At 46.5% G+C, this 22,107-nt stretch overlaps 1 protein-coding gene across 5 annotated transcripts in view; it reads right to left on the bottom strand.

Annotated features, from left to right (window-relative positions):
• Positions 1-15,674, bottom strand: part of PLEKHG4B (pleckstrin homology and RhoGEF domain containing G4B) — an 84,523-nt gene extending 68,849 nt beyond the window's left edge. For 3 of the 5 annotated variants that reach the window (XM_058706064.1, XM_058706230.1, XM_058706407.1), the window contains exon 1: positions 15,045-15,205. In XM_058706064.1, the coding sequence (XP_058562047.1) occupies positions 15,045-15,083 (39 nt within the window). In that variant the 5' untranslated portion in view covers positions 15,084-15,205. Of the gene's footprint in view, positions 1-15,044; positions 15,206-15,619 lie in introns of those variants that run through there. The other 2 variants (XM_058706146.1, XM_058706317.1) reach the window with 2 other exon arrangements.
• Between the last annotated feature and the right edge of the window lie 6,433 nt (positions 15,675-22,107).

Here is a 22,107-nt window from a genome sequence, read left to right as displayed (position 1 = left end):
CCTGGAACACAGACCCAGGGGACACCCCTACTCAGGGCCTTTACCTCCCCATGGCAGCCACAGCACACACCTTGGCATGGGTTACCACCTCTACCCAGGAGCCCTCTTGGATTGGTGTCCTGTAATGCACCTGGAGGGACTGAGCTGCCTGCAGACACGTCGGTGCGTCCTGAGCTGGAGTTGGTTCTGAGAGGCTTCCCAGGGAGACCACGCCCCACAGGGTAGAATGAGGAGCAGGACCTTGGGACTCTGTCTCCACCCTGTTGGCATGGTGCCTCCAGCAGGGGAGGTGCATGTGGCATATCTCAATCTCAGCTGTATCTCCAGGAGTGTTCCAAAAGCATCTCAAATCTGAGCATCATTATCCACAGCCCCTGCTTTGTCTAGGTGTCAATATTTTCTAGTTTTCAGGGAGAAAAGAAAACCAGGAGAATGCCAAACAAAATCACTATTTCAGGGTTCAAGCTTCAGGGCTGCACCTTATGCAACTGGCCCAGGAGGTGAATCCAGAAAAGAGTAATTCCAAACACAACGCTGAAATGTCTTTTCTGAATTTACACACACCTTACCAAACAAACATGAAACACATAGTTGCCTGACTTCAGCAATTCTGAAGCTGGTGTTCACATTACAGTGGATTGTGGGTGCTGGGGATTGTTGACAATGGAAATCCGTCTACAGGGCTACACAGCCGGATGGCGGCAGTCTCTGCCGGCCGGCATGTTGGGACGGCTCCCCTTTGTAATTCTATGCTCAGAACCATGCTCAGATCGCTGCCAGGCTGGCTGCAGTGCCCCTCCCTTTCTTTCCTCCCCTCAGATGCCCAATCACCTGCAGCAAGAACCTTCCAGGTGGCTTCTGCTCCACCAACTTCTTTTTAAAACTGATTCTATGTTCTTCCTTCTCATCCCAACTTCCCAGACTAACGCAGTGTAAGAACTTGCTGACATGGAATTGGCAGGTGCCATCAGTGAAAGCCTGTTCTGAAGGAGGAAGCCTGGCAGATCCTCCCTCCCACCCCTGCCCACTGTGCCACCAACTGGGGCAGCTGTGCGTGCCTCTAGGTCCCTGCCTGTGTCAGATATGGGCCAGACCTGTGCTCCCTGCTTGCTTTCTACTTTGGGCCATGGTTTCCTCAACCGTTAGCTGGGAGGAGCTCTCAGATGGCTGAAAACCGAGGGCAGGGACCTCAGGAGAGGGCCTGGCCCATGACACCTGTGTGTTCAACAGGGCCTGCCAGGGGCTCTCTTCCTGAGGATGAGCCACAGGCAGCTGCGTCCTCCCCTGTCGACGCATGCCCTTCAGCCCTCCAGCTGGAATGTGCGCAGCTCAGAAGCTAGAGTCCTGTTTTCAACATGATCCCTTTTCTGTTCCAGGAGGATCTCAGTCTCCATTTTAATCATGTTGTGAGGCACCTGCTTTCCTATCTAGGGCTTGACATTAAACAATCACAAATAGAACCAATCCTATGTGAGAAAACAAATATATAAACATGACTTCTCAAATGTTTCTACAACCAATCCTCCCCAGATAGGACACTGAGTCAGCAGCAGGACGATGGAGGTGTCATGGCTGCCCAGCTGCTGGGCTATTGCCCCCTCGGGCCCTCTTCCACGAGTTGCCTCTGAACCAGGGCACAAGAGTGCTGAGCACCTTGGCTCCCAGGCACCCAGCAGGGCTTTGACACACCTGCTTGCTGTGTGGCTGCCAAACCTCCCCACCGTAAAGCCAGAACTGGTAAACGAGACGGCACTTCACAGTTTACACCATGTTTGCACATGTGACTCCCATGATGGGCAGAGACACCCAGTCCTGAAAGTCTATGTTAATTATGCACTTTTGTCACTAGGCATTCCATCCTACCTATGGGGGCCTGATGTCAGAATCCGCCTAGAACAGAGGAGGTTTTATCTTCCAGGGAATCTCGCTCAGCCAGACACACTCAGAATCTTCCACTAGGTGTTCTTTGGAAAAGCTGCCTCTTCATCCTGTAACCACCAGTTGGAGCATCCAGGATTTCACCTGGAGGTGTGGGGATATCCTGGCGCCACCCTAGCTCCTCTGTCCCTGCTGGTCTCTATGCAACACTCAGGGGTCAGCAAACCATGACCCCAGTGGTCGGGAAAAAAAAAACAAAAGAAGAATACTAATTCAGACACGTGGAAACTATATGACATTCACATGTCAGTGACCATATTGGAAGTTTTATTGGAACACAGACACCCTCATTCCATGCATTGCCTATGGCTGCTTCTGTGCTACAAAGGCAGAGCTGAGAATGGTCCTTCAAAGCCTCTAGGCTTACTGTCTAGCCCTTCATAGAAAGTTTGCTGACCCCACCCTTAAGGAAGGAAGTCCTGCAAGGCAGCCAAGGGGCATGAGTGGGTGGATGAAGGGGCAGCCCCCACCCTCCTTCCCTGTCTGCTGCCCCATGAGTTGCAGGGACTCTGGCTCCAGAACAGCTACATTTCTCGATGAAGATGCTGGATGAGTGAGGGCTTGGTTGACACCACCATTTCTGATTCAACACCCAAGTTCCAATTAATTGTCAGTGATTTTGTTCAGGAACAGCTTTATTCCATGTGTGCTTTGAGAGCAGCAATGTGATTGACTGTGATTGAGGGTGGTACCCAGCGGCTCTGTCTCTAGGGGTGTTATTAATTTCTTCTCAACATCAAATGCATTAAAAAAGCAGTCATTTAAGGTCCTCATTATCCTCCTTTGCATTTAGTAGCCTAATATACAACGAGGACACTCCCAAACTAGGGAGCTGTGAAAGTCTTGAAATGCACCTTTCATGCCAGCATCTATTAGGTGACTACGGGTGCACACGGGAAGCTCAAGCACCGTCCCTGCCACGGGTCACATGTTCATTTGGTCATTACCAGGACAGAGGCAACCACAAACACAAGGTCCCAGAGCAAGGCCTGCCCTGGCTTGGGAAGCCCATCATGCCAGCAGCAACCAGGGAGTGACCCTGCTCTGCTGCTCACCTGCTAGTCCTGCAGTAATTGCACAAACAGACACGGTCCTGCCTTCAGCATAGAGAGGAAGAAAACCTACCAGAGCAGCAGAAAGAAGGGAGACAGGGCTGGCAGGATGAGAAACAGACCCCTGGAAGGGACGGAGGTGCCCCTGGGGACGTGCCGGTAAAGAGGAGCTGTCGCTGGCCAGGTGGTGAGCTGCATCCTGGGGCCCAAGGCAAGAGCAGGTTCAGGGGGACACCACCTGTAAACATTGCCCAGGGTTCTACACTGACCGTGGCATAGGACAAAGTCCCCAAGACTTCTGCATATCTGGTTTCTTCGTTTGTAAAACAGGAAGAATAGTATGAATCCACTTCAATCATTCCACAAAGGTAAGGACATATTTCATCTTAAAAGAACATTAAAGCTTTTTACTTTTTAATACAGAATGCAAACTGAGAATGAAATGTTGGTTCTTGAGACATTTTGACTGAATTTAGCCCTTTGAGGGTGCCTGATAAAGCGTGTGCAAGAGCGACAATTAACTCAATCAATGCGGATTGGCTCCCTCATGCTGAAATGTGACTCCAGCTGCAAGAAAGAGTTTTGTTCCGTCTAACTGTGGCAAGACCAGAAAAGATTATGCCAACCTGAAGATGTCCCTCAGTCCTAATTACTATACCAAACCTGACTTTCCCACATTGAGTCCTGCATCGAGCCCTTGATCCACAGCAGAGCTCGAGGGAGCTACGTACAATGCATATGTAGACAGGCCCGAACCCCTATTTGCAGTTCTTTAGGGGAGTGACTGATCATAACCATTCTTTCCCACCTAATTTACCCAGAAAACCCTTTGGCAAGAAACCAAAGCGCACTTGAAATGTGTCAGCCCAACCTGATGTGTGGCTCTTCATGTATAAAGAGAAAAACAGATTTCTTCCCTCCAAGTTTTGTGTTGGCCTTTTGTTTTCACATTACTGTTAAACTGCTTGAAAGAAACCACCTGCAAAACCACAGTAAGTTCCCTTTTGTCTGAGTCCAGCTGCTTTGCCAGCATCTGCCTGGCATCTGTCTTTAGGTAGCACACCTGGCCTGCCCACACCTTTCTCACGCACATTTCCAACAAAGCACCAAGTACTCTTGAGGGAGGATTGAAACCAATTTGTCTGAGTTGTACATGTGATAGCAGACTCCACCTATATCACGAATTACATGTGTTTTTTATACTTTCCGGTTATATTCCAATACAAGTAAAGGAAGAGTAGGCACAAACGTGGTAGGTGGGAGTGTGACATTGTGTATTTGTACCAGTAGTTTAAAAATGCGACCCCAACATCTCCCCCAAAGCATCCTGTGAGCAGGGGCCCAGCCACAGCTGTGATGAAGGTTGGGAATCAGCCTGATTTGGGCTCTTCAAAACAGGAGCACAGGCATCCTAGAAAAGTCTCTCTCAGATGGTCAGTGTTTCTCAGCTTGATTATGACTTGAAGGTGGCTGGCACCCGGCTACCTAAAATCATTTCATTTTAACCATGAATGAGAAGGCTCTATCTAATGTGGTGTTAATGGAAAACCACAGACATATTTTTAAGTTACAAATGATGCCTGTACTTTTCCTGAAGGACTTTGTGATGTAGACCATCTTTAGTCTGAGTGGGACAGGTGCTGACTGCTGACACCGGGCTGAGGTTGTTCGGGAATTGGTGCTGGGTCTGGGCTGAAGCACCTTTGCCTGTCCCAGAAGGAGAGTGGAACGAAGGCTTCAAGTTTGAAAGTTCTGGCTAGGAAGGCTTCATAGGGACATATGATGAGGCCATACTGATGTGCAGGAAGGAAAGGTAACTGGGAGTTTGGTTAAGTACAATTTAAGGATTTTTAGGGGAAAATGTGAATTCTGTATACACGATAAGAACAACAAACAAGCTTTTCTAATGAGAAACCCGTGATGGACGCACTTGGAGTACTAAATCACACTTCTCACTGTCTCCCTGACTCAGGAAGTCACCACTGAGCTGGCCCACAAAGCTCAGTGGCCCCAGGCAAAGTCATGTCTGGCAAGTATGGCTGTACATGACGTGAACAGGTCCCTGAGGTTTCCCACACGGGTGCCTGAGAGAGGGGTAGAGAAGGATACACTGGACAAGACAGTTGGGCATCTTGAGTCTAAGGATAAGGCTGGAGCCTGGAGCTCAAAACCACACTCAGAGTGGGCACAGCAGGTGGCTTACCAACATCTGGAATCCCGAACAGAGGGAGCCCTTGGAGCATGAGCGATGAATGCAGGACAGAGGGAAGGAGGTGCTGGTGCACACTGGGAAACCACTGACAAGAGGCGTGACTCCCAGCGGTGGCCTGGCCCAGCACCCAGGAGCCTGGACCTGGGAAGGCCACAATGAGTATGCAGGGACATGAGGACAGGGTGCATCCACACCTGCCGGTGGGGCGCCGGTTGGCTCCACACGGCAGTTCTGCTAGTGGCTTCTGTAGCCAGCACGTCTGCACAGTCTGGCTCAGAGGCACGCACAGCGGGACTGAGGGCACCCAGTCTATGATCAACCCCCACCCACAGTGGGGACCTACCCCCGTTGTTTAGAATGCTGTCGCCAGAAGGCAGGAGCACCCAAGCTAGGCTAGCAACCCTATCCGGCATTTCCCAGATTTTTCACCTATGGTCCTGGCATTACGTTTCTTTTCCCCTCAAAGCGATCCAATTTGGATAATAAGTGATGTGGCCATTGGTCCTGATCAATCAACCCCTTGTTTCTGCTGTCTCTTCCCTCCTTGTCTGTCCTCTTTCTCTCCCTCCTTTTTTTTTTTTTTAGAGTTTATGCATTTATTTTGAGAGAGAGAGAGAGAGAGAGAGAGAGAGAGAGGGAGAGAAAGGTGCTCACAGAGGGTGTCTGGCTCACTCGGTGAAGCGTCTCCAACTCTTGGTTTCAGCTTAGGTCATGATCTCACGATTCATAAGTTTGAGCCTCAAGTTGGGCTCTGTGCTACTGGTGCAGAGCCTGCTTGGGATTCTCTCTCTCTTCCTCTCTCTGCCCCTCCCCAATGCTCACTCGTGCTCTCTTAAAAAAAAAAAAAAAGATGCTCACAGAGGCACCCACTGTCCTCTCCACACTGAACACCACAGTGCATTCATTGATTACCTACCATGTGCTAAACACGGTGAAGGATACAAAGATTTATGTCCTGGCTGACAGCCAGCAGGGGCTGTAAGACAAGAAAACTGTAATGTTAAGGGGGAAGCAAGCACTGTCTGCGTGCCTGATTTTACGCCCCACAATGGCAACATGATGGTTCTAGTGTCAGGCACCACCAAAATGTTTTACATGGATTAACCTCACATAGACCTTCTCCTATTGACTATTTTTCTCCAGTCAGTTACATTTTGAAGTCTTAAAAACTGGTTTCAAATTTCTGCAGATTTCCTATTCATTTCATATGTTTGCCTTTGACACAAACTTTTTTTCTTAAAAAGATCATTTCTCATTTCAAAACTTACTTTCTTAAGATATATCTCGTACAATATAATGACATTTAAAAGCATAGTTATAGGGGCACCTGAATGGCTCGGTTGAGTGTCCATCTTTGGTTTAGGTCATGATCTCGCAGTTCGTGAGTTAAAGCCTCACATTGGGCTTTCTGTCAGCACAGAACCTGCTTTGGATTCTCTGTCCCCCTCTCTCACTGCCCCTCCCTGGCTCACAGCGCATGAGCACTTTCTCTCAAAAATAAATAAACATAAAAAAAAAAAGGAATATAAAAGCAGAGTTATAAAACTCATTCCAAATCTTACAACAAACCAACAAGCAAATAAACAAACCAGGAAACCAAATTTAGCAGCATTACTAAAAGTATTATTCACCATGACCAAGTGGAATTCATCCCAGGAATGCGAGTGTGGTTCAATAATCAATATAAAATATCACATCAATAAAACCAAGGAAAAAGCCTATGATCATCTTAAATGATACAGAAAAAGCAGTTTACAACATCCAACACCCTTTCATATCAAAATTTCCAGAAAACTAGGAGTAGAAAGGACCTTTCTCAACATGATAAAAGGCACTTATAAAAATCCACAGCTAACTTCAATGGTGAAATACTGAAAGCTTTTCCCTTAAGATCAAAATCAAGCCAAGGATGCCCACTTTCCCTGTTGGTATGTAACACTGTTCTGGAAGTTCTAGCCTGAGCACTTAGGCAAGAAAAAGAAATTAAAGGCATACAAATTAGAAATAAAGAAGTAGAATGATCTCTGTTTATAGATGACACAATCCTATATATAGCACATCCCAAAGAATCCACAAAAAACCTACCTAGAACTGATAAATGGGTTCAGCAAAGTTGCAGCGTACAAGACCAACATGCAAAAATCAGTTGTGTTTCTATACATTAGCAATGAACAATCCAAAAATGAAACTAAGAAAATAATTCCAGTATATAATAGCATCCAAAAGGAATAAAATGCCTAAGATACTTTTTTTTTCATTTTATTATTTTTTATTTTTTGCATCATTGATAAGTATGCTCTTTAATCCCTATTCCCTACTTTCACTCCATCCACTTCCCGTCTGGTAACCATTAGTTTGTTCTCTATAGTTAAGAGTCTGTTTCTTGGTTTCCCTCTTTCTCTTTTTTCCCTTTGCTCATTTGTTTTGTTTCTTAAATTCCACATGAGTGAGATCATATGGTATTTGTCTTTCTCCGACTTATTTTGCTTAGCATTATTCTCCTCACTCCATGTCATTGCAAATGGCAAGATTTCATAATTTTTTTTATGGCTGACTAATATTCCATTGTATATATATACTGCATCTTCTTTATCCATTCATCAATTGATGGACACTTGGGCTGCTTCCATAGTTTGGCTATTGTAGACAATGCTGCACATATCCTTTGAATTAACGTTTCCATTTCTGGGGGGTAAACAGCTAGTAGTGCAACTGCTGGGTCATAGGGTAGTTCCATTTTTAATTTTTTGAGGAAGCTCATACTGTTTCCAGTGGCTTGCACCAGTTTGCATTCCCACCAACAGTGCAAGAGGGTTCCCTTTTTGTCCACATCCTCTCCCACACTTGTTTTCTGTGTTGTTGGCTTGAGCCATTGACACGTGTAGGTGATATCTCACTGTGGTTTTGATCTACGTTTCCCTAAGTGATGTTGAACATCAGTGTGTTGGCCATCTGCTGCTTCATTGTTAGTGTAGAGAAGTGCAACAGCTTTCTGTACATTGATTTTGTATCCTGTGACCTTACTGAATTCATTTATCAGTTCTAGTAGTTTTTTGGTGGGGTCTTCAGGGTTTCTGTACATAGCATAGCAGTTCTTCTGCAAATAATGAGAACTTTACATCTTCCTTATCACTTTGGATGCCTTTTCTTTCTTTTTTTTTTTAATTTTTTTTTTAACGTTTATTTATTTTTGAGACAGAGAGAGACAGAGCACGAACAGGGGAGGGGCAGAGAGAGAGGGAGACACAGAATCCGAAACAGGCTCCAGGCTCTGAGCGGTCAGCACAGAGCCTGACGCGGGGCTCGAACTCACTGACCGTGAGATCATGACCTGAGCCGAAGTCGGACGCTCAACCGACCGAGCCACCCAGGCGCCCCACCTTTTATTTCTTTATGTTGTCTGATTGTTGTGGCTAGGACTTCCAGTGCTGCGCTGAATAACAGTGGTGAGTGTTGCCTAAGACATATTTAACCAGGGAGATGAAAGACTTGAACACTGGAAGCTACAAAACAGTGTTGGGAGGAATTAAAGAAATGGGAAAACATCCCAGGTTTATGGATTGGAAGACTTGATAGTGGTAAAATGTTAATACTATTCAAATCAGTCTACAAACTCAATGCAATCTCTCTCAAAATTGCAATGACCTTTTCTCCCAGAAATGGAAAAGATAATCCTCAAATTCATATGGAATTTCACTGGGCCCTGAACAGCCAAAGCAATCCTGAACAAAGTTGGAGGACTCACACTTCCCGATTTCAAAACCCACTACAAAGCTACAGTTATCAAAACGGTGTGATTCTGGCATAAAGACAGACACACAGAACAACAGAAAAGGACTGAAGATCCAGAAATAAACCTGCACAATTACGGCCAGTTGACTTCCAACCTAGGTTTCAAGACTATTTAAGAAGGAGAAAATAATTTCTTCAACAAATGGTGCTGGAAAAAGTGGATGTCCCCATTCAAAAGAATGAAGTTGGACCCTTACCTCACACCAAATACAAAAATTAACTAAAATGGATCTATGACCTGAATATAAGCACTAAAATCAGAAAACTGCTAAAACATAGACGTAAATCTTCATGATCTTGCAGATGGCAATGATTTCTTAGATATGACACTAAAAGCACAAGCAACAACAGAAAAAAATATATAAACTGGACCTCATTAAAAATAAAAACTTTGGGGTACCTGAGTGGCTCAGTCGGTTAAGTCTCTGACTTCTGCTCAGGTCATCATCTCAAGGTTCATGGGTTTGAGCCCCACAATGGACTTTGTGCTGACAGCTCAGAGCCTGGAGTCTGCTTCAGACTCAGTGTCTCCTTCTCTCCCTCTGCCCCTCCCCTGCTCATTCTCTCTCTATCTCTCTTTCTCAAATAAGTAAACATCAAAAAATTAAAAAAACAAAACTTTGTGCATCAAAGGACACTATCAAGAAAGTAAAGGGACAACCAACAGATAGAACAAAATATTTGCAAACCATACATCTGATAGGAGTCTAATATCCAGAATATATAAAGAACTCTTAGAACACAATAACAAAAAGATAAAGAACCCAACTTAAAAATGGGCAAAGGACTTGAATAGACTTTTTTTTTCAACAAGCATGTAAAAAGTTCTCAACATCAGTAGTCATTAGGGCAATGCAAACCAAAACTACAATGAAATATCACTTCACAGTCATTAGGATGACTATAATAATTAAAAAAAAAAAAAGAAAGTAACAACTGTTGGTAAGGCTGTGGAGAAATTGGAACTCTCATACATTACTGGTGGATATGTAAAATGGTTCAGCTACTGTTGAAAACTGTTCAGTGGTTCATCAAAAAGTTAAACACAGAATTACCATATGACCCTGAAATATACTCAAAGAAATGAAAATATCTTACACACAAAAACTTGTAAACACATGTTCATAGCAGCACTATTTGCAAAAGCCAAAGGGTGGAAACAGTATAAATGTCTATCAACAGATGAATGGATAAGAAAATTGTGGTATATCCATGCAGCAGAATATTATTCAGTCTTAAAAAGGAAGCAAATTTTGACATATGCTACAATATGGATAAAATCTTGAGGATTTTATACTAAGTTAAATAAGCCAATCACAAAAAGACAAATACTGTATAAGGTCCTTAGAGTAGTTACAACCATGAGGACAGAATGTAAAACGTCAGCAGGCAGGGGCTGGGTCCAGGGCTACATTTACACCCCAGAATGTAAAACGTGGTGGCAGAACGGGAGCCACTGTTTAATAGTGACAGAGTTTCAGATTCACAGGATGGAGGGGTTGTGAGGACTAACAGTCAATAGATATAAATTGTATGTTAGATGTATTTGAGAATAAAAAAGACACATACTGTATGATTCCACTTATACAAAATATTCAGAGTAGACAAATCCACAGAGAGAGAAATCAGACTTGTGGTTCCAGAGGATGGGAGAGGCTGGAACAGGGAGAAACTGTTACATGGGTGTGAGGTTTTACTTGGGGTATGGAGATGTTCTGGAACTAGGCAGAGGTAGTGGAATGCACAGCACTGGGAACGTACTAAATACCACTGAACTGTTTGCTCTGAAACAGTTTATTTTATGTGAATTTCACCTCAAAACAGTATTTAAAAAAATTAGTTCCAGAACTTTTCAGAAACTGTGCTAGTATCTGTTGTCATTTGTTGCTGTTGTTGCCCCACCCCACCAACTCTCCCATGTGCTTTCCTACTTAAATGTTGTACTTTAGGGAGAGATTACATTCTGCCTGCATCACTGGTCACCGAGATCCTCTGGGTTGTGGTCTCAGAAGGTCAGAGTCTCTGGACATGCAAATGTGTTCTCAGTTTGAGAACTAAATGCTCACTCTGTTACCCAGTGTGGTGTGCTAGGCTGAATAAATCCCAGTTACGTTTTCTTTAGTCTTTCTGAATAAGCCATAGGGAGGGCTCCAGGACCCTTGATTTCAAGCGGAGTTCATGGCCTATTGATTTGCCACTTCCACAAGACGTTTCTTTAAAAAATAGACAATTATATTATTAAAATAATTATAATTGTAATTCCTCTTCTCGGTGATATCTTTGAGTGTCAACATACCTTGAAGATAACTTCATTGGATATTTTTCCTTAAGGGACTTCAAAGATAAAAGACAAAAAAACCTTTTTTTCATCTCTTATTTTTAGGAAAATCTCTCTCCCTTTCTATCATAGGATCCCAGAATAACAGCCAACGTTTATCGAGCACTTACTATATGCCAGACACTGTTTTAAGCACATTATGCTACTACTGTCATCCCTGTCCTAAAGGTGGTAGGATGGAGGGGCCTGCCTGCCTGCCTGCTCACTCAGTGGGGAAACCAGGACTGGAACTTGGCTGAACAGAATGCATCCCCAGTCACCGAGCCCTCTGCCATGGTGGCACACTGCCCTATGTCCCATCCTGGCAGGAAACAGAGCCGGAGAGATCCCAGAGTCATTCTGCCCTCTTCACTCTCCAGGTAAGAACACCGGCCTGCGGCTAATTCTGGGTCAAAGCTGTCTACCAAACCGTGGTTCCTCTACTTGACAATGAAGGGGCGGGTCACCCTTCTCCTGGCTGTCCCTTCTGTTCATTTAAAGTTAACTCAGGCATTTCTTCTCTTCTGCTCCGTGCACCACTGTCCCCACCCCAAAACACACATGTAGAACACATTCATTACCTCGAATGGGGTCTTGTCAAGCCTTCCCTATAACTGTCTCGGACCTGCTTTGACCATTTGACACTTAGACAAGGTCTCCCAGACTCAACTGTAACCCAGCTGCTCCCTCTGAGGTGGTTGTTTTCATTCTCAAAAGTCCCAGGAAGTGATGTTAGTTTAGGTCAGGGGCGAAGCAGTAGACAGGAATCCCACAGGGTAGGCTCTGTATCTGTGTGGCCCACAGGAGGTTGGGGCTGGGCAGGGGAATCAAAATGGGCTTCAAAAGAGGGGGTGGGTAAGCACCACGTGCCAAACATTTGTAGAGCACCGACTTCAAGCCATGCACTATTATAAGCACCAGAGAAGCAAGTGAAATGAAGCAAAGTCGGTACTGCCTGGGGAGACAGGCGGTCAACAAAGGTGAGGCACAAGGTGAGGTCAGTTCAGACCCTCCCACGGAGGCCCTAGTATGGTGAAGCCAAGCAGGAAAGATGCTGGGGGTGTGTGGCTGTGGAAGGGGTGCAGGCAGGATGACCAGGGGAGCTTTCTGAGGGTGACACCTACTGAGGCTGGGGGTCTCTGGGTCCAGGGCTACAGGCAGGTAACATTTCTGTGGGGCAGGTGCACATACCTGCCACCTCGATGACTTGAACAACTCGAGTGCCGAATTTCAAATTAATTTATGTCCCAAACTGTTGTAGGCCTTAGATTTCATCCCTTTCTCGGGTTTAGAAACATCAGATGTTTTAAAGTCATGTAGAAGAAATTTACTGCAAAGTATCTTTTTTCTTGTTGTTTTTGTTTGGTTTTGGGGTTTGCTTGTTTTTGTGTTTTAAGTAGGCTTCACGCCCAGCATGGAGCCCAACACAGGGCTTGAACTCACAACCCTGAGCTGAGATCAAGAGTCAGACGCTCAACTAACTGAGCCACAATTTGATTTTATCAATTTTGGGGAAAATTCTGTAAGGTCAGATACTTGTCTAACAGTATCTGAAAGCTCTTCGAGAATTTGGGCCCAGGTGTGAACCGAGGCACCTAGAAACACCTGAAAAGGTATCCCAGCTCTAAGGACAGAAGAAGCCTTCAACTTAGGAACATTCAGCTGAATGATGAGCTGGGTTACCTTTCAAGAAGCATCTACATATGCATTTTTAAAGTAAACCGATATGGTGCTCTGAGGTAGGCAGGCTGTGATTATTCCTTTCAATGAACAGACTGAAGCTCAGAGAGGCCGAGCTACAAGGCCAAAGGGCAACAGCTAATAGAGGGCGGATGTGGGTGCACATCAAATCTCCAAGGTCCCAGGACTGCTCTCCAGGCACCAGGCCAGGGTCCAGAGTCTCTTTCCCACCCCATAGGCACCTGCCCTCCCTGGCCCCTTGTAGGGTAGATGGTTATTATGGATGCCTTCTGCTCAGGGGACCCCAGGTTCTCAAGGTGCCCCAGGATCAACGCATGCAGGCCAGGATTTGCCACCTCTCAGCCCACCCCTCTGTACCCCCACCTCCTTCTCTTCATTCCCTGCCTCACTAGGTACACACCGACTGAGTGGCAGGCCCTGCCAGGGGTGCAGGGATACAGGAAAAGGAGCCCAGAGCTGACAAGGCAGGAGGGTGAATCCTGAGCAGGGGTGCACTGCTTCAGGGCACAGCTGTGTGGAGAGGAAAACCCCGCTGCTTCAGGGCTGCTTCTCGGTGTAGAATGGGTGACTAGCAGGTTCTGAGTGATTTTTATTTTTGTTCAAACACAGAGAGAACGCACATTAGCTCTGTTTGGAAGGAGGGAAGGAGGGAAGGAGGGAAGGAGGGAGGGAGGCAGGCGGTGGCGTGTGAACTGGGCTTGAATTATTCTCACAAAAAAACGCTGAGATCTGGGAATCTGGGGTTTCCTGTGTTTGGCTGGATGATACAACCAGTGAGCGCACATCTCAGAGAGCCTGAGGGCAAATTCAGGGCCGACTTTATTTCCTTAGCCTGGCATTTTTGGGATGCTTTTCAAGTAAGAAAGTACTCATGGGAGACCACCAAAGGATGACACAGACACAAGGGTCCACGTTTCACAGAGGCCATTTCAGACAAGGCCCGCACGAATGGGATGAAACGATGAGGCCTGCCCTGGGTGCCACAGGTTAGCCGTCCTCTCGAGGCCCACCTGGACCATCCACTTGTCCCCCAAAGCACAGTGAGATCAAGACGTGGGGTCGCATCAGGATCAGGAGTGGGTTTATTACCTCAGTGTCGGATGTCCAGCACACAACACAGACACGAGTCCCTCAGGAAGGGAAATGTGTTGCTGGTAACTCTCTCAGAATTTGAGTGTATTTTTACTGAGAGCAAAAGGGACATCTGAAATTCCTCCCAACCCAGAGATCCCGTGAATCTGAAGCAGGTTCGGGGAGACGGAAAGCAGAATCTCACTTTGTCCACTTTGAAATCCCTCCGTGAAGCTGAGAACCCCCCCCACCCCCAGTGCCCACAGCCGCCTAAAGCTCAGCCAGTTTAACACAGCAGATTCGTAAGCTATTAATTATGCACAGTTTCAACTGCATTTAACTTAATTTTTTAATTATATGTTTTAATTCTTAATTAGACACCTTAAAGTATCAACTAAACTTTTTAAGTCGAAGTGCTGTGGGTAACAGGAGTAGAGTGTAATTATTACACCAAACACTCTGTAATCCAGCTTCACAGGAAAAAGGGGAGACAAACCCAGCACACTTTCTGCATTTCGCACGAAGAAATACAAAGCCGTGTGTCTCACGCTTTTCCAAACCTGAAAGGCCCCTCTTGTTTTCCTCGACTGCGTTCGTTACTGAAATCGACGGAGTTCCAACCGACAAATCAATCGGTATTTTCTTTAAGTACAACTTCTTTGTCTTTGAGCGCCCTAGTTGGCCGGTTCGCCCTCCGTGCCAGCTAATAAATAACGAGACTACAGCAACCACTGCACAGGTGCTTTGAGCCCCCCCCCCGCCCCCCCCCCCCCCAGCACTCCCTTCAGAGCCTAGCCCTGCAGACCTGTCTCGAAAACCACACTTTTCTCAGAAATATTCATGAGGTTAAGGCGAAAGTTTGCTAAACTGATCTTCAAGTGACCGAAGAGTCAAAGCTTCCTCCCCCCGGCAGCGGCGGCCCTCAGACCCCCTTCCCTGCCACCCACCGGCCGGACCCTACCTTGGTGCCGGAGCCTTTGTCGGCCGCGCTGAGAGCCATGGTGGCGCCGCCTTTGTCCCGACCTCGGAGGAAAACGTTCCCATAAAGGCCACTGTCCGGCGCGCGACTCTCCCGGCGCCCCGCCCGCCACGCCGGAGCCGGAGGCGCGAGTCGGGCGGACCCCTCCCCGCGGGGCGGACCCCCTCCCCTCCCCTCCCCGGAAAACCCCCCTCCTCTGCCTGGAGCAGACACCCCCCCTCCACCGCGGACCCCCTCCCACCCGCCCTTGCAGAGCCCCTCCCCGCGAGGCGGACCCCCTCCCCCTGCAGAGCCCCTCCCCGCGGGGCGGACCCCCTCCCCCTGCAGAGCCCCTCCCCGCGGGGCGGACCCCCTCCACCTGCAGAGCCCCTCCCCGCGGGGCGGACCCCCTCCACCTGCGGAGCCCCTCCTCCTGCAGACACCCTCCGTACGAGGCGGACCCCCTCAGCCGGCAGACCCCCTCCCTGCGGGGCGGGCCCCCTCCCCTGGCCGACCCTCTCCACTCCGAGGGTAGCAGAGGGGCCGGGAGGCCTGCGGGGCTGGGGAGCCGCTCTCACCTCCCGCAGGCGGACCCAAGGCACAAGTGCCCTCACCTGGGCGGCAGTGGGGGCGGGGGCGCGGGGCTCCTCCCTCCGAAGCGGGTGGGAGTGGGGGTGGCGGGGCGTTTGCTTTTACTTTTGTTCTCACAAAGCCTCGGGACCTGGAATAGTGTTCTCAGACCAGTGGCTGCATCGGATTTCCCCCAGTGTAGACAGACTCGTACCTGATTTCCCCTGGCATAGATGGACTAGCCTTCTCTTCCCGTCCAAGTGAACACATTGGCTGAGGGGGTGCTCTCCCGGGGGAGCCGCACTGGCGTTGGGGGTGGGGGGTTGTCTCACACAAGAACCAGTCAGGTCTCTAACCCTGCATTGTGCCTTCACTGGAAACATGGGCACTGGTTCATCCCACCCAATGCGGGACAAATGTGCTCATTTAGGGATAAAGTTCAGTTGTTCAGAGAAATGAGCAGCTTTGGAGGGAAAGACTCCTGGCCACAGGTTCCAGAATAAAGAAAGGTAACGAGGGCAGGGATGAGTTGCCCTCCCTCACCCATCACACTGGCCTTTTTGAATTCTTCTGATTGTCCCCTGCCTCAATCATCTTCTCTACCTCCTGGAACCTCCAGCCGTGTCTCAGTACTTGGGGACCTTTATTCCTAAAGCCCCCTAACCATCCCTGCCTCATCCTCCTCTCCCCTGCTCTCCTTGTGGGAGTCCTGCCCATGATGCTTCAGGAATAGGAGCCATGCTTTATTATTATTATTGTTATTATTATTATTATTATTTTAAACATTTATTCATTTATGAGAGACAGCACAAGCAGGGGAGGGGCAGAGAGAGAGAGAGAGAGAGAGAGAGAGACATAGAATCCGAAGTAGGCTCCAGGCTCTGAGCTGTCAGCACAGAGCCCAATGCCGGGCTCCAACTCACGAGCTGTGAGATCATGACCTGAGCCTAAGTTGGACGCCCAACCGGCTGAGCCACCCAGGCGCCCCCTAGGGACCATGCTTTATAAACCTGTGTGGTCCCAAAGCACCTGCCAGGACAGAGCTCGGGAGTGTTGACATGTCTCCAGAGCAGGTGACTTTGTCCCTGGTGAGCCCCTCCAGGATCCAGAAGCTGGCCTTAGGGGAGGTTGACAGTGCCCGGGATGCCTGGTCAGGGTGCAGCCCCAGAATCTCACTTTCGCTGGAGGTTTTGGAGCCTGTGAAGCTCACTCTTCCACATCTGTTGTGCAAAAGGAAAGCAGAGCCCGCACAGGAACAGCCACAGTTTTTAAGAATCTGTTTCCTTCTTTGTTGTGTATCCATAGAGTCAGTAGTGTTTTCTAAGTTTTTTCCAAAAATTCTGAGGTGGCTTGATTTATTCTCAAAGTACTCATGGATCACCTACTTTTGGTCAATCATTGCATGGCCCAGTCAAGCCCCTGGAGGTCTGATATTCCATGGAGGGAGACAAACAATAAACCAATGAACGGAGAATAAAGCACAATAAAGCAGATGGTCCAGGTGAGAAGACTGTACAGGGACCAGAAGAGAGTGTGGGAGGGATCTGCTTACTTCCATGTGTGCACAAGCTCTGGGGTGGGAATGGTTCTGTGTGCTTGAGGAAGGAAGGCTTTGTACCGGGGAGCATGGTGAAGGGGGACAGATGCAAAGCAACTGAGACTGGAAATGCTGCAGAAATAAGTAGGTCATGATAATGGGCTTTGTTTTATTCTGAGTGTTGTGAGAAATCACTGTGGAGAGAATGTGGGAAGGAAGTGACGTTATCTGATTTTTATTGCAAACATGTCACCCTGGCTGCGGTGTGGAGACCACAGCTGGTCAAGGCAGGGAGACCCATCAGGAAGCAACTGCCGTAGTCTCAGTGAGAACGATGGGCTGGGTTGAGGTGGGAGTGACAGAGGTTGTGAGAAGTGGCTACAGTAAAGGCAGAGAGAGCTGGGAGGACAAGCTGACAGCCAGATCCCTGGGAAAGGAGCAGGGAAAGAACAGCTGAGATGGACAGTGGCCTGTGCCGGCTACGACTAGCATACCCTCCTGCTCGCAGAAGCCGGGGACTGCAAAACTACATGCCTCGGATCCCTTGCATCTGAGCCTACAGATGTGCCTGGTTTTGCTAATACACGCACCACGTGACACGTGGAAGGAATCACGGGAAGTGGTGTCTCTCATAGTGGATTGGCGGTAGAAGTGTTGGTTCGCACAGGTGCTGTAATGTGCCCAATAGCTTATAATACATCCCTTGCCGCTTACATTAGCTACAGTAGATTCTAGTGCCTGCAGTTAAGAACCAGCACCAGAACAGCAATTCAAGGATTTGAGGCCTGATCAGCAGGTGGAGGTTGGCCCCCTTGACTGAAGTGTGAGAGACTGGAGGAGAAGCAGGCTGGGGCGGAGAAGGCAAGTTGACATGGAGACATGTGTTAGATGTGTGGGATCCCAGAGCCAGATAAAAACATCACAAGAAAACTACAGACCAATATCCCCGATGAATGCTTGAAGACACGAATAACTTGAACAAAACTTTAGCAAATGGAAACCAACAGCATATTAGAAAGGTTACGCACCATGAACAAGTGACATTGATTCCAGAAACGCAAAGGTTCTCCACACCAGAAAAACCTATGGAGTGCGTCAGATGAACAGAACACTGACGGGGGCGGGGGGAGGGGGGAGATTATCTCAACTGACACAGAAAAGATAGTTCAAAAACTCCAACACCATTTCATGATAAAAACTCTCAGAGAACTTTGATTAGAGAGAAAATCCTCAACATGGTAAACGGTATTTATGGAAAATCCAGTTAACATCATTTACAATGGTGAAAGACTGAAAGCTTTCTCCCTAAGCTCAGGAATAAGACAAGGATGCATGTTTTCGCTACTTCTATTCAACATCGTGCTGGAAGTTCTAGTCAGAGATGTTAGAGATAACAAAAGGAAATAAAAGGCATTGGAATTGGAAAGGAGGAGATAAAACTATCTCTATTTATAGTGACATGATCCGAGAAAGTTATTTGAACTAATGGATGAGTTCAGCAAAGTTGCAGGGTACAAGATCAATACACACAAATCAGTTGTGTTTCTATACTCCAGCAATGAATAATTTAAAAGGGAAATTAAGAAAATAATTCCATTTATAATAGCACTTAAAAGAATTTAATACTTAGGACTAAATCTAATCAAGGATGGGCACCTGGGTGGCTCAGTTTGTTGAGTGCAGACTTTTGATCTACACTCAGGTCTTGATCTCTTGGGTCATGAGTTCAAGCCCCACCTTGGGCTCCACACCGGGCGTGAAGCCTACTTAAAATGTAATCAAGGCAGTGAAAAAGTTATGTGCTGAAAACTACAAAACATTGCTGAAAGAAATTAGAGATGATCTAATTAATGGAAAGACATCTGCATGTTCCTGGATGGGAAGACTTAACTATATCAAGATGTCACTGCTACCCAAACTGATCTGCAGATTCAACACAATTCCTATTAAAATATCAACAGCCTTTTTTTTCTTAATGGGAAAGCGGATCCTCAAATTCCCATGAAATTGAAAGGGTCCCCTAATAACAAAAACAGTCTTGAAAAAAATAACAAAGTTGGAGGACTCACATTAATTTACTACCAAGCCACAGTAATTAAAACTCCTATGGTATGGTTCTGGCATAATGACATACATATAGACCAATGGAATAGAAGAGAAACCCCAGAAGTAAACACCTGCATATATGATTAAATGATTTTCAACAAAGGTGACACGAACATTCAATGGTAAAGGACAGTGTTTTCAACAAATGGTGCTCGTAAAACTGGACATCTACATACAAAAGAATGAAGTTGGACCCTTACCACATGCCATATAAAAACTAAAAATAGATCAAAGACCTAAATGTAGGAACTAAAGCTATGACATTTTCAGGAGAAAATGGGGATAAATCTTCATGAGCCAAAAACACAAGCTACATAAGAAAAAATACATAAATTGGACTCCATCAAAATTTGAAACTTTGGTACATTAAAGCACACTATGAAGAAAGTGAAGACAACCCACAGAATGGGAGAAACTATTTGAGAGCCACATATTCAATAAGGAGTTAGTATCCAGAGTATAGAAAGAACTCCTAAAACTCAACAATAGGGACAAACAACCTAGGTAAACAACAGGCAAAGGAGTTAAATAGACATTTCTGCAAAGATACACAGAGGGTTAGTGAGCGCATGAAAAGATGCTCAACATCGTTAATCACTGGGGATATGTAAATCCAAACCACAGTGAGATACCACTTCATGATCACTAGGATGGCTATGAAGAGGAGAGGATGGGTAATAAATGGAGGTGAAGAATGGAGAGATTAGGCCCATTGCACATGGCTCTTGGAAATGTAAAGCACTTCAGCCTCTGTGGGGAAGGGCAATGTTCTGGAGCCAGATGGTGGTGATGGTTGTATCAGATGTAAATTTACTAAACATCACTGAATTGTACACTGTAAAGCTGCTGAAATGGTGAATTTTATGTTATGTGAATTTTACCTCACTAATAATAAATCGCAAATAGAAGAACTGAACATGAAAAGCAAAACCTTAAAACCTAAAAAAAAAGAGAAGATTAGGATGAGATTTGGATAGGGAAGTATTTCATAAATGCAATGCACGAAGCCTCGACTATGAACAAAATGATTGATATTTGACTACTTTAAAATTAAATGTAAATTTCATATTGCTGGGTGATAAATTTGAAAGATAAGCCAGAAAATGGGGGATGAATCTGTTGTAGCCAACTAATGATCAGGATCCAGAACACAGAAAGACTTCCTAAAAACTAAGAGAGAGAGAGAGAGAGAGAGAGAGAGAGAGAGAGAGAGTCAGTCTAATGGAAAATTGGGCAAAGGTTAAGAATTGGGATTCAAAAGATTAAACCCTAATGGTTAATGAACCAAAAATGCTCACACTTTCTAGTAATTAGGAAAATGCAAGTGTAGACAAACTCTCACGTTTGCCATTTAGCAAAGTAGTTATGGCCTAAAAATATGTGAAGTGAAAAATAGTGTTTATAAAATACAGTATCAAGCTAAAATATTTAATGTTTTAGAATACTAAGGTGTAAAAATCCCAAGTATTTGGTGTTTGCTGAGAGTGTTGATAGTGAACTACAGAGGATGTGGAAAAGAAACTTCACATTCAGGAAATCCCCCAAAGGCACACACACCTGACAGGAACACTTGCAATGTTCAGGGGCTCACGCAGTCCTCACTACGGCACTATCACGCCAGTGGCAGAGGCACCTTAAATGTCCATCAACATGGGAACAGAGAAGTAAATTGGGCACTTATACAAAGGAGCACAACAGATTAAATGAATGAATACAGAGAAGCCTCCAAGGCCATGTTGAATAAAAAAGACAGCAAGTTACAAATGGATCAGAATGGTGTGGGGTCATTTAGGTAAACCCAAAACGCTCTGGATTGTTTGTCAGCACATGCCCATGCTGTTACAGCATAAACTCATGCATGGGATGTCACACACAGGTTAACGTCTGGTCAGATCTCCCTGTGGCCCATGGCACCTGTAACGCCTTTTTTCTGTGTGGAATCTTGCCCAGTGAACCACAACATTTGCAGCGAATCGTGGTGTCGGGGGTTCTTCTGTGGAAGCTCCAAGGGCTGGGCTCTTGACTCAAATTGGTTTTCAACTTTCAATTGTTATTGTATTCCACATTTGCTTCTGCTTTCACTTTAAGGTTTAATCAGACATTACCTTGGGAAATATGCTGGCCACAGACAACAGTCATATGTGAAACAGCTGAATGGGCATCCTGGTGAGACAGGGTGGATGGAGCTTGTATCAAACGAGAATTCCATAAAGGAGCTGCCCTCTTTGTGCATCAGTGCAGTCGCAGTGCTCGGGGAGCCCCTTGCAGCATAACGCTATGCACCTACAGGGCGTGGTGGAAATTCTCTGCAATGGAAGTTCCACTCACAGACCAAAGGGAAGCCTGTGCAGGGGCCAGCCTGGGTGCTCTTTGTGGAGCAGCTGTGTGCACTGGGCGTAGCCTGAACAGGCCAGTCCCATCCTGATTCAGCCCTTGGTGCCTTCCCTCTGTCTCCCTTCTCTTTCAGGCTCTCTCACACTGCTGGCATTCTTCTCGCCCTCCCTTCCTGACCTCAGACATCCTCTGCACTGGACCAGCTTGCCTTTGAATTTTTATCCTTTATCTCTCAAGAGAAAGGAAACGGAGGCCGCGGCAAGCAGAGGGAACTGTGTTTAGGAGTGGTATGGATACTGCTCATTCATTAACCCCACCAGAGCGGCCATGAAGTAAGTGTGCCTCCCAGGGAAGCAGCAAAGAGAGGAGGGACCCCTCTCTTCTGTACACCAGTTGCATTCTGGACACTGATGTGGACATGCACAGATGGCAAGCCCTGCTCTTAGAGGCCTCCTGTCCCAGTAACAGAGATAGCCCTGTTGAAAGATGGGGGACAAGACGGGGAGAGCATGGCTGAGA

Source organism: Neofelis nebulosa, chromosome 1 (genome assembly GCF_028018385.1).
Source record: "Neofelis nebulosa isolate mNeoNeb1 chromosome 1, mNeoNeb1.pri, whole genome shotgun sequence".
Classification (NCBI taxonomy): domain Eukaryota; kingdom Metazoa; phylum Chordata; class Mammalia; order Carnivora; family Felidae; genus Neofelis; species Neofelis nebulosa.
Note: the sequence above shows the minus strand (reverse complement) of the source record. Positions and strands in the feature narration are given on the sequence as shown.